This window comes from Olea europaea, chromosome 19, assembly GCF_002742605.1.
Source record: "Olea europaea var. sylvestris chromosome 19, O_europaea_v1, whole genome shotgun sequence".
NCBI classification, from domain to species: Eukaryota; Viridiplantae; Streptophyta; class Magnoliopsida; order Lamiales; family Oleaceae; genus Olea; species Olea europaea.
In genome coordinates, this window is record NC_036255.1 from 6,408,448 (window position 1) to 6,421,373 (window position 12,926).

General features: G+C 34.2%; 1 protein-coding gene across 1 annotated transcript; it reads left to right on the forward strand.

The window, feature by feature from the left end:
- The first annotated feature begins 5,314 nt into the window (after positions 1–5,314).
- On the forward strand, positions 5,315–8,655 carry LOC111368621 (subtilisin-like protease SBT1.8). The gene is made up of 2 exons (XM_022989973.1): positions 5,315–7,006; positions 7,655–8,655. The coding sequence occupies exons 1-2, from the start codon at positions 5,398–5,400 to the stop codon at positions 8,326–8,328; spliced, it is 2,283 nt and encodes a 760-aa protein (XP_022845741.1). The 5' UTR covers positions 5,315–5,397; the 3' UTR covers positions 8,329–8,655.
- The last annotated feature ends 4,271 nt before the right edge of the window (positions 8,656–12,926 follow it).

Consider the following 12,926-nt stretch of genomic DNA (forward strand, 5'->3'; position numbering starts at 1 on the left):
AATTTGATGACCTAATTGATATTTCACTGAAAGTTTGATGACCAATAAAATGAAATTTTCTTTTAGCTTTTATTTTATTGAGCGACAAGCGTGTACATGAATCTCGGCACTAAATTGAGGTCTCATTCCTATGTTCACACACTTCGAGACTAATTTTCTTTTCAAAATCTTTTGCACGTGATGTTTTCTTCAACTTCAAGGTTCCCCTTTATAAGTCTATTAAAATTAAACATTAATTTTAATTATATGTTCATATTTATTTTTTATTTACACATTTTTTGAATCCACTACTAATTTTCTTACTCTCCGTCTTCATAAATAATGCATAAATTTCTCAAATAAAGGCTAAATATTTTTAAAAATCAATTCCAACATGTACATGAAAAAGGCAAAGATGTCAGACGGAATGTGTGATTAAAAAATATTTATAAATTTTGAATTTACATGTAAAATATTTTTATTGTGCGGTTGAAAATAAATATATAGAAAAAATAGTTCAAATAATGATTCTCAATGGGGCTGAATTAATTCGTCCGGTCCAATGTTTAACATTAAGCCGTTGTTTGATTGTGTTTACAATCTAGATTAAATTTAAGTCAAAGTTAATAACTAATTTTAACACATTTTATGGGCTGATAGCTTTTTAATAACACATTCCATCAAATTTTATTAAAATCTACTAAAAATCTGATTTTAATCTCACTAACAAGTACATACGGGTAAGGTGGATTGAAACCATGAGTGAATATGCAACTCAATTCATTGTGTAGTTCGATTTTACCATTTTTTTGTGAAGTTAATATAAAATAAATGTGTAATTAATATGTTGTAAAAATTAAAAATTGTAGGCTAACATGGATTGATGTAGAATGTAGATCGTGTTCAAGTCAATATGTAGTAAAAAATTTTGGAAACTGTGTGATTAAAAAATGGAGAAAATTTTTAAATTTACTTAAAAAATATTTTATTGTGAAAATGTGTGGTTGATTATGAGGAATAAAAGGCAAAAAAAAAAAAAAAAGAGTTGTGAAAGAATAATTACGAAACATAGGCCAAGCTTAAAGCTCCATACCATTATATTTTATTGAATTAAGTTAAAGTGACCGAATTGGTTGACGTAACGGTTGATTGATCCTCACATTTTGTGCATGGATCCTGTGTGAATTAAAAAATGTCGACATCCCCACGTGTGTTCGATCATCTCCTATGTCAACCCCTATGTTAGCATAGCAAACTGACGTTTATAAGTAAGTGACAAAATGTTTACAAGTCAAAGTGAATGAGTGTGCAACCTGCGTTACAACTCATAGAGCTCAATATTTTCTCAAATGGCCAAACTCTCATTAACAACTCCTGCCAGCACAATCCAGGTTAAGTGGCGGTGATCTCCATTTTCGGTCATATTTCTACAGCTACTTATTTATTATTTTTTAAACATAATTTAAATTTAAAATATAGAAAAGTAATAAATCGGAGCGAAGATCATACTTTCCGTTGCTTTTCACTAGTCTCGTCTCAATTGGCAGATTAATTGAAAAATCTTTGCTCCTGAGGAGAGACGGTGCCACGACAATTCACAATCCCTGTTCCACTACCTTGATTGTTATTGCCGACTCGATGACTTTCGAACACAATCTTTGTTGTAATGGATTTGACTCAAATTTCTCAATGAAAATTGAATTAGTCATTTTCTTTTTTATTTTTGAAATTATTATAATGTAACTTGATTACTTGTGAGTACAACATTTTAGGACGAGCAATGTCACTAATGTTAAAACACCAGTTTATATGATATTAAGTTCCTATTTAACATTAATTAAAATACGTAGCTACTATAGGATTGTAGAAAGTTTGTTCTTAGCGATTCAAGGAGTGAAATATTTTTTTCTGCAAATCATCCCTAGGCTCTCAAATGCATCCAAACAATCGTTATTCTACTGAAACATAGAAAGCATATGTTTGAGTCAAAAATAAATTCTGAAATAGTGATTTTTTGAAGAATTTATATTTAAAAGTATATAAAAAGTTTTACATTTATATGCAAAATATTTTATTTTATGAATATGATTGAAAATGAATTTGAAAAGATAAAAAAAAAAAAAAAAAAAAAAAAAAAAAAAAAAAAGAGTGAATTTTGATTTAATGAACGTCAAAAGGGGCTACGTGACATTAAAACGAGAGATTCTTTTCAGGACCAATGATGCCTTGGGAAGTACAAATGAGTCAAATAAAGCAAAAATGATTCTACTTTCGGCCAAAATATAGAAAGTGATAACAAGATTTATTTATCTTTTTCATTTCTAAAGTTGAGTAGTATTAATTTATTTCTTATTTCAAGTTATATTTGTTAGGAAAAATTATAGTAGGGTTTCTAATCTTTTACTTTTTTACAAATTTTATCATAATCTTCACTTTGCACTACTCATAGTCCCGAACCTTTTAAAAATATACACTTGGAGTCCAAATGGATGGAAGCCGTCTATTTGACTGTTAATTGACTAATAAAATTGAAGAGCGTAAAAATGCAAATATGTTATTTAACCATATAATAAAACAATTAAAATAAAAAACTATTCATCTCCTTCGCCACCCCACCGCAATTCTCCATTGCCCTAACTTTGTACGGCTCTGGCTGTGCCTCTCTTCCCCTCCAAGATTTCATATCCCTACTCAAAACGAGGATAAATTAGTATATGGAATTCAAGAGCGTGGATGCTAGCTTCATGAGTGATGCGAAGGGAAAGTTGGGAACGATGACTGACTCACGAAGTGCCATATTTAAGGATTGGAGTTTGTCATTCACTAAGAAGAATCGGTTACTGAGGTTTTTCAAGCTAGTACAGGGGCATTTCCCCGAGTGAGAGCGAGAGTGAAGGGAGTGATCCAATTTTAGAGGAGGATATAGAGAGTCCGTTTGTGGAGTTTTTGACCAAATTGGGACTTTCACAAAAGCTAAAATCGTACAAATCAAAGTGCAGCTTCAAAATTCAATTTTATTGGTCAACTAATGGTCAAGTGGACGGTTTCCATCTATTTGGATCCCAGGTGCATGTTTTTGAAAGGTTTGAGCTATGAGTGACACAAAGTGAAGGTCCTAGTAAAGTCTGCAAAAAAATGAAAGATTAGGCACCGATGCTGCAATTTTTCATATTTGGTATGGGTTACTATCCTAAAATAACATATAAATATAGACGAAGATAAAAAATACAACCATTTCGAAAGTGTTGAATAAAAAAAAAAAAAAAAAGTCGACAATCGTAATTGATTATAGTTTTATATATAATAATTTTGAGGATGACAGTTTTTTAAGATTAATGATATTTAGTCAACATGCATCATCCTCAGTAATAACAGATCTTCGCTTCATTGTTCAATACATTAAAGTACATTCTAATTTTATTAGACAACAAATTAGTAAAATCGTTGTCATTTAGTGGTGGGCTATCCACATCAATTATTCTCAAAAGACATATAAACATATGGACCTATAAACTTTATTGGTAAATTTCATCTGCAGTCATTGAGCTTTCAACAAATTCTCACTTAAGTTCCTAAACTAACTGGGTGGTTAAACTTATTTCGAGCCTGTTTGGGAGTGATTTTGAGAATTGATTTTTTGACCGTTAGGAAAAAANTGGGGTCCACCTGTGAGAGAAGAAGTCAAATATGACTGCTGAAATAGTGAAATAACGGTCAAAAAATCAATTTTTTGGAAGGAAAAATCGCTCCCAAACAGGCCCTCATTTATATAGTGAAGTCAATAGTTCAATTTTTCAATGAAGTTTGTATTATAACATGGATGTATTAATATAGTTGGTTGAAATCTAAATGCTGTAAGTAGATAGGTACCTACTATCCTTTTTATTAAAGGCTAGTAGATATATTATAAGTAGTTAATTTGCACTTAATAGAGCATGAACATGTTTAGTTAAGCTTAAAACAAACCTCTTTAAAAGCATGAACTCACCAATAATTGCAAAGCACAATGGTTAAGTGGGATTCTTTATGTGATACAAGATCCATTTGAGAAAAACGCGTATTAGAAGGGTAAAGTGTAATAATGTAACAAAAACCGTCCTAATATTTATCATGACTCTTTATTATTATTGCCCTTGTTTGAGCTCCATTTCGGGGGAGATAATGAATTTTAGAATAATGTATTGATGATAAATATGTGATTAAAAAATAAGAAATTTTTTTGGATTTACGTGTAATATTATTTTATTGAATAATGTGTGGTTAAAATGATGTTGAAATACCGTTGAAAAATACATTCTTTCAAAATAATGAGACTCAAACAAGGGCATTATGTATTTCATCTGCTGCACAGTGTCATCTTAAAGGTTGAATTCCAACCTTAAGGGCCCCCATTACCCCACTTCTAGAGCATCATGAGAAAGGTAAATCGAGGGATATGCTCCAACATGCCAGATAAAAAGAGATTGCCCGTACACTAGTACTCATAAAGAGTCCAATTCCATATCTCAGAAATCGAATTCTCACACTGCGGCTGCCAGTAAAGCTAAGACTACCTCATTCATATTTTTTGCACCACTGAATTATGACCCAAGAGGCGCACAATGTCATCTTTATTCTACATAAGTAAGAGCATATCTAAAAATCTCTTTAAAAGTAAAATATTCCCTATTTCAAAGAGTCAATCCTTAAAATTCTGCTCCAATATACTCTTCAAATTAACATAGCAACTCTTTTATAATTAAATGCATTCAAAATGTTTCAATTTTCAATGATATATGTATTGACATAATTAAATAGAAAAATAGTGAAAATAAAAGATGTGAAAAATAATTACATATTGAGAATAGTAAAATTAAGTGTTTAAATAAAGAGACTGTTGAGATGTTTAAAATATTTTAGTCTTTATATTTATAGATATTATCTAAATTTTAAAATATACTCTTAAAAAATAAATAGTCTTTTAGAGATACTTTAGCATGAATTTTTAAATCATTATTTATTGAATTCACACATGGTTATGTATTCATTCGAAGTGTCTGCTCAAATTAAAATAACAACACGTAGCATTCGATTCATCGCTAATGATTCGTCGAAGTCCTTCACGCAAGAAAGAATTTTGAGGAAAATGAAATTTTAATTTGCTTTCTCATGCTCATTATTAGAAGAAATATAAATGAAAGTTGTGAAATAAAAGTTAAAAAAAGGGCTAAGTGGGGCCATAAACAGTAACATTTCTTCTAAAAAATGATAATATTTTAGTGGCATTAGTGTGAAAAACCGAAAATTCAGGCCGTTTAATTAGTGTCCTCCTGTTTATAAACCCGGTAGCAGTCGAGCCTCTTTGCCATATTTTCTGACAGTCTCATAGACTGTCCCCTTTTGATCTCGAATTGCTCAATCCTTTAAATTTTCACTTCAATGGAGTCGAGTTCGGCTATTTGGATCTTTGTAATTGTATCTGCCCTTTTTCTTCAGTCATGTTTTGCAAAGAAAACTTACATTGTACAAATGAAACATCATCAAAAGCCCAGTTCCTATTCCACTAACAGTGAGTGGTATGCTGACAGCCTCCAATCATTCACTTCCGCTACCTCGGATTCAGTTCTCTACACCTATGACACAGCGTACCATGGTTTCGCCGTGGCGCTGGACGAGGCAGAGGCCGATTCGCTTCGAGAATCTGATGCTGTTCTTGGAGTCTATGAGGATACCGTTTACACTCTACATATCACTCGGACTCCAGAGTTTTTAGGCCTGGACGATGAACGTGGGACGTGGGCTGGCCACACCTTGCAGGAACTGAATCAAGCTGCACAGGATGTCATAATTGGTGTACTGGATACCGGCGTTTGGCCCGAATCCAAGTCGTTTGATGATACCAACATGCCTGCTGTGCCGTCCAGATGGAGAGGGAAGTGCGATGTGGCTGATGATTTTGATCCCAAAATCCACTGCAACAAGAAACTGATAGGTGCTCGATTCTTTTCCAGAGGATACAACATGGCTTCTGGGGGCAAAGAAGCGCAATCTCCTCGAGATGAGGAAGGTCATGGAACCCACACGGCAAGTACCGCAGCTGGATCTCAGGTGGCAAATGCCAGCCTTCTGGGATATGCAAGTGGAAACGCCCGAGGAATGGCCCCCCACGCTCGGGTGGCCACTTATAAAGTCTGTTGGAAAACGGGTTGTTTTGGTTCAGACATATTGGCTGGAATGGAGCAAGCAATTCTTGATGGAGTAGACGTGTTGTCTCTCTCTCTAGGGGGAGGATCTGTGCCTTATTATCGTGATACCATTGCTATTGGAGCATTTGCCGCAATGGAGAAAGGTATTCTTGTTTCTTGTTCTGCTGGAAATAGTGGTCCTGCTAAATCTACACTTGCAAATGTGGCTCCATGGCTAATGACTGTTGGAGCCGGTACTCTCGACCGGGACTTCCCGGCTTATGCTACATTAGGCAACGGACAGAAGTTCACTGGTGTATCATTGTATAGTGGTAGAGGAATGGGAAAAACAATGGTGGAAATGTTCTACAGTAAAGGTAGCAATAATTCTAGTAATTTGTGTTTAGAAGGGTCCCTTGATCCGGCCATTGTGCGTGGGAAAGTTGTCGTATGCGATAGAGGGATCAATGCAAGGGTTGAAAAGGGTACGGTAGTGAGAGATGCCGGTGGCGTTGGTATGATCCTAGCTAACACGGCCGCGAGCGGGGAGGAGCTGGTGGCAGACAGTCACTTGTTACCGGCGATGGAAGTGGGGAGAAAGGTGGGGGATATAATTAGGGAATACGTTAAAACGGATAAGAAACCCATGGCGATTATTAGCTTTGGTGGGACGACGTTGAATGTGAAGCCATCGCCGGTGGTGGCTGCCTTCAGCTCTAGAGGGCCGAACACGGTGACTCCCCAGATATTGAAACCGGATGTAATTGGACCGGGGGTCAATATCTTGGCTGCTTGGTCCGAGTCCGTTGGCCCGACCGGGCTTGAGCAGGACACTCGTAAGACCTCCTTCAACATCATGTCTGGTATGTATGTCACCCTTTTATTTTTCTCTATTAAAGAAATTTTTATTATGAAAAATCGACCAAAATATATATTGAATAAGATTTTAATTTTATCTTAGGAGCATAATAAATGTGGCTTATATTCAGTATTCTAATCATAGACTATCATGTGAATGTGATTTAGCCCTTAATTAATGGGTCGAGTTAGTAGTGTTTGTGCTGGCAAATTGAAACTAGCACATGATTTCATATTCTTCTCATTATTATTATAATTTTTTTGCAATCCGGTGGTTGAATATCTGCACCGAATTCTGATGGATAAGAATCATTATAAGAAATGTATTTTTTATTTATAAGTCGATGTCTAATGATTGAAATAGGAATCAAATTGATGATTATTTATGGAAAGATTGCTGATAAGAAACCCTTTTTAACTGCTTTATGAGACATGGAATGATTGTGAAAGATTATATTGGAAGTTCGAAATCTGATCTGAACATGAAATAAGTCTATTATGTTGATGAATTGAAATAAAAAAAAATAAAATTAGTGGGCTGGACCTGCTAGTAAAAAAGAATCGTAATCATAGAGCAGAATGAGCTGGAAAGAAGAGACTACTAACAGAAAATAGTGAATTTTAAGGCTATGTTTGTTTGTCATATTCTTCAGGTACATCCATGTCTTGCCCACACATCAGCGGATTGGCAGCTCTGCTGAAAGCAGCACATCCCGATTGGAGCTCGAGCATGATCAAGTCTGCGCTAATGACCACGGCCTACACGCACGACAACACAAATTCTCCTCTACGCGATGCTGCAGACAATTCGTATTCCAATGCGTGGGCTCATGGAGCCGGTCATGTTGACCCGCAGAAGGCCCTGTCCCCCGGCCTAGTGTATGAGATCACCCCGCAAGGGTACATTGGCTTCCTTTGCTCTTTGGGCTATGCAACTGAGCATATCCAAACCATAGTTAAACGTCCGAACATCACTTGTAGTAGGAAATCCTCTGATCCGGGCCAGCTCAACTATCCGTCATTCTCGGTCCTTTTTGGCAAATCTAGGGTTGTTCGGTACTCCCGGGAGTTGACAAATGTTGGAGCCGCTGGATCTATCTACCAAGTGGCGGTCCAAGTTCCCGCTTCAGTGACCGCAACTGTGGAGCCAGCAAGGCTAGTTTTTGGAAACGTGGGCGATAAGCAACGATATACAGTTACGTTCGTGTCGAAGAAGGGCTTAAATCAGTTCGTTGACAGGAATGCTGCATTTGGTTCCATTTCTTGGAACAATGCCCAACATCAAGTGAAAAGTCCAGTTTCCTTCTCTTGGACACGCACGTTATGATTTGAAGCTAGGAGTTATTTCTTGAAATAGAGCAAGGGACGAACCGATGCTATCTCAGCAGGCAACGGCTACCTACGAGCTTGGGAAACTGTTTTCCAATATAATTTGATTTTTCTGAAAAACTGAGGAATTAGTTCCTCAAAGCTTTGATTTCCTTTGTAGTGGAAGTGGAATTGGGAATATGTTCCTGGTACCCCAGTTTGTTTAATGTAATGGACATTAGACTATTGAGCCCATAAAAATAATTCATTGGGCCCCTAATGCTGACTTGAAAATCCCAATGAAGTTCAATTCAAGCAATGGGTCTTATATAAATATCCTTAATTTTGAGGTGCTTTTGAAAAATCATGAGAAATATGGACTGAAACATAAATACTCTATTTTCAATTTATTAAAAGTNATCCTTAATTTTGAGGTGCTTTTGAAAAATCATGAGAAATATGGACTGAAACATAAATACTCTATTTTCAATTTATTAAAAGTATAAATATTACGTTCCAACATAAGAGGAAGTGTTCTAAACCTGAAGCTAAAAAATCTAATCCTCCAAGCTCCAACTTCAACAAAATCGAAGTAATAAGAAATTTTCTTTGTACGAATCAATGCAGGCTTGTGTCTGTGAAAATTCAAAATATGAATATGAATTCAAACTTTGCTTTACATAAAAAAAGTAACACGATGTGATACTTCATAGGTTTGCATATAAATAAATGTGGTGGTACTTAAAAGTAACATATTCTCCATACTATTTCGTTCGTACTCTTCTTACAAATATAGATAAAATTAACATTTTCACCTATTATATAAGCAAATGATAACATATAACGAATATTAGGGCTGCATATGATCTGGTTTGATTCTTCCTGAATTTTCGGATATTTAATAAGTGAAATTGTCGGGTCCAAATTTATTTATGTAATCGAATGGGCTCGGATCCATTCAGTTCGGCTGAGGTTGGTTATCGGGTTCGGTACAATAATTAAAATTTTTAATATTTACAACAACGTTATGTTAATTCAATTAATGAGATGTTCGATATTAATTCTTACAAAATATTGTAGTCCAATCATGTGACATCTTTTACATCTTTCTTTGTTAAGCTTTTTTGTAGATTTGTCTTTTAAAATCATATTCCAATAGCGTGAGCTCATAATAATGAAAAGAGACACAAATGAGCTCGAGCTTTCAATTTGATTTATCCAAAGCCACACAAACAACACTACAGTAAAATGAGAGATATGGGTGTAAAACTTAAGTCAATTTGATTAAGTTGGACTAGGCTAAAAATTAAAAAATAGGGAAATTATATTTTGGATTTTGGCTAAATAAATTAATTATCAAATTTATTTTAAAAAAATAATTTGAATTATTTAATATAAAAAATTGAAAAAATAAGGAGATTCGATTCTTTGATACTGTGTAGAATCGAGAATCGAATGAAGCTATTGGTTTTCGATTCAAATACTCATTCGGGGTATTTAAATTAAGAAAAATCATTCTATTCGATTCAATTCGATTGAGGAGCTTTCTCCAGCCCCAACGAATATAAAAAGTTATTGAAATTGTTGTCCCAATAAAATGAACATGCCACAATCTAATGTAAATGTCAATTTTTCGTTAAAAAGTAACATATCGTGTCACATTTTTTAAGAAACTAAATTCCAATATTGTTAAAAATAAAGTAAGTTATCATTATTTTCATTGATACGCAATTGTATTAATAAAATTAATACATCCTTATATTTACACATACAATATTCATATGGTATGATTAACTATCAATTTTGTAAAAAGAGAAAATAAAGACTATTAAATGATAAATGATAGAAATTCAAATATTTTATAAGGATAATTGTAGCAGAAGTTCCAAACTTTTGAAACACTAGCAGACTTTCCCCAAACTTTTGATTTGTAGTAACTGTCATCTCCAACATTTCCAAACGTTACAAGGAAAGCCCTTTTTGAATAGTTTCCATCCACAATTCTGTCAATTGACCAAAAATTTAATTTTGACTACATTTTTAATATTTTAAAGGGGAAAAAGAGTAACTTTTCATTTATCACATTAAGAAATAAGAAATAAAAAAGCATACACACACCTCGTCTTCTTCCTTTCACCCCTCACCTGTCCCCTACTCAAACAAAAAATCCACCGGACCACCGCCGTCTCTATCTCCACCTCCACAACCACCATTTAAAGCCCATCATCATCCACCCAACAACCTCCACCATGGAAGAACAAAGTTACAAGAAGCATGTTGTAAGAAAGCTTGAAATTGGATATTAGAATCTACGTACTCAATGGAACCACCCTCTGCAAAGAGTGTTTCAATGTCCCCTAGTCAATTTCAGCACAAACAATGTGAAAACCCTAAATTTGAGTGAAGAAATTGATACTATGTGTATTTTGTTAGCTTGATGCCCATTCTTCAAGTAATGTTCTGTAAAATCACATTATGAATTGACGTTCGTTTATTTACGTGTTATAATTTGAAGTAATTATCTAAGGTTCAATGATCATATAAGATATCACAAATTGTATATTCGATGGATCAGGTATAGTAATACACAATTCGTGACGTGATCAAAATTATGTCGTTCACAATCGGTTCATAAATTTGGATGCTTTATGTTGATAAGATTGTATTGTTCTTATTAAGATTTGTCTAGATCTTGAAATAGCAACAATAATGTGTTTTGATGAACATTGAACGGGACCGCATAAATGACTCATTTGTGACCGTTCGAAATGAGACTCTACTAGATTATCAAACAGGTCACCTAAATCCTAAGTGAGTAATATACCTTTGATTGCTAGTTCAACTTCTTTGAGGTACCAATGAATGAAATCTTAAATAGAAGATTGATCTCGATACTTTGAGAATCGTGCCGAAACAATTAGAGATCATATACTTATAATAGTGGAATTCATTAATCACAGAGATGAGACGATCGTCACTCTAAGGTATTTTCCTAGGCAAATTGAATCTGAGCTCAGCAGGTCGACGATGAGATCTTGGACTTTACATTGTGATTTGATCACAACGAATCTGCCGTTTGAAAATGGGACTTAGAGGGTAATACATGTTGAAGGGCAAAACGATCATTTTGCCAGTTTCAACATATTGGCGATCAAATGGGGGTTGACTTTTGGAACGATAATAAGAGGATATTGTTATTGGATCATAATTTGCTTCTATAAGTATCACTCGACTCGAGAGTACAAACTCGATTTTTTGGTAGAATAAGTCGGGATTTATAGTTGTATCTCAATTAGTCAAGAGTTGACCCAATCGAAAATATCTATTGAAGTTTGGGTTATGTGAGTCCAGTTAGGTCTCTCTCTTGGCTCCAATAAAAAGTGTGTGACTTAATTGGTCTACTACAATAAAGTCAAAGGAATTTTGTGCAATTTTCAAACCATAATAGGACATTATAAATATGTACTTTATTGACATATTTTATATGTGAATTAGGGTTAACCACTTTTCATTTTCTTGAAAATGAAATACACCTAGTGGAGATCAAGGGAAAAGATCTAAGGGAGGAAGCAATTAGCTAGGCCATTAAAAGCTCCTTCAAAAGGTTATCATCTCCCTTTTCTATGTGTGAAGATTTTATAATCCAATGATCTCAAGGTCACTAAAATCCTTATTTATATGGTTTTAGTCTTCAAAGGAAAATTAATTTCGTATTGTGATGATTAAAATTCATTAATCAACATATCTGACCTCAGTACTATCCAACCAGTAAAACTAATCACAGTAAATGAAATCTCTGAAAAAAAATTCATAAATAGGTACAGAATAAAAGCAAATTAAAGCAAATAAAAGAGAAGGGAAAAATGTATAAAAACAAATAAAGACCACCTTAAATGCAAAGGTAAATATTCAAATTTTTAGCACAAGTCAGACCCTTTTTCTCAACAAATCAGACCTTTTTGGTTCGGTGGCAGAGGGTGTTGGGTGGCCATAGTTATGGGGTGGATGATGATGGGTGATAGTAGGTGGTTGTGGAGGTGGAGGAGGTCCGGTGGATTTTTGGTTTGAGTTGGGGTAGGTGAGGGGTGAGAGGAAGAAGACGGGGTGTGTGTGACTTTTTATTTCTTATTTTTTGATTTAATTATTATTTAATGTGATAAATGAAAAATTACTCCTTTACTCCTTTTAAAACATTAAAAATGTAGTCAAAATTAAATTTTTGGTTAACTGACGGAATTGTGTATGGAAACTGTTCAATTATAATTTAACTACTTTTATCATAATCACTGATTTCTATCACCTCTTTTCAACCCACAATCTTGCCAAATAGTCATGTTACTTGTACATTTTATTCAACATCATTGTTGACATTGTGCCATGTGTCGATATATGATTGGACGGTTTTTTAATTCAACACACTTTCCTGTCAAAGTATTTTCGAATTTGCACACAATATCATCCAAGTTGTCATCTATGAAATGTACAACAAGCTTTAAACATATTCCTTTCACAAATCTTAAATATGAACGTCAATTTTTCATAAATATAAGATTAATTTGGCCACAAATCTATCATCAACTCCATGATAAAAAAATCTCAATTTCGACGTCACAATTT

Bases quoted from the DNA above. Each gene is read 5' to 3' on its own strand.
- LOC111368621 (XM_022989973.1), top strand. From the start codon at position 5,398: ATGGAGTCGAGTTCGGCTATTTGGATCTTTGTAATTGTATCTGCCCTT. The intron at 7,007-7,654 runs GTATGTATGTCA...CATATTCTTCAG, and splicing joins CTCCTTCAACATCATGTCTG to GTACATCCATGTCTTGCCCA.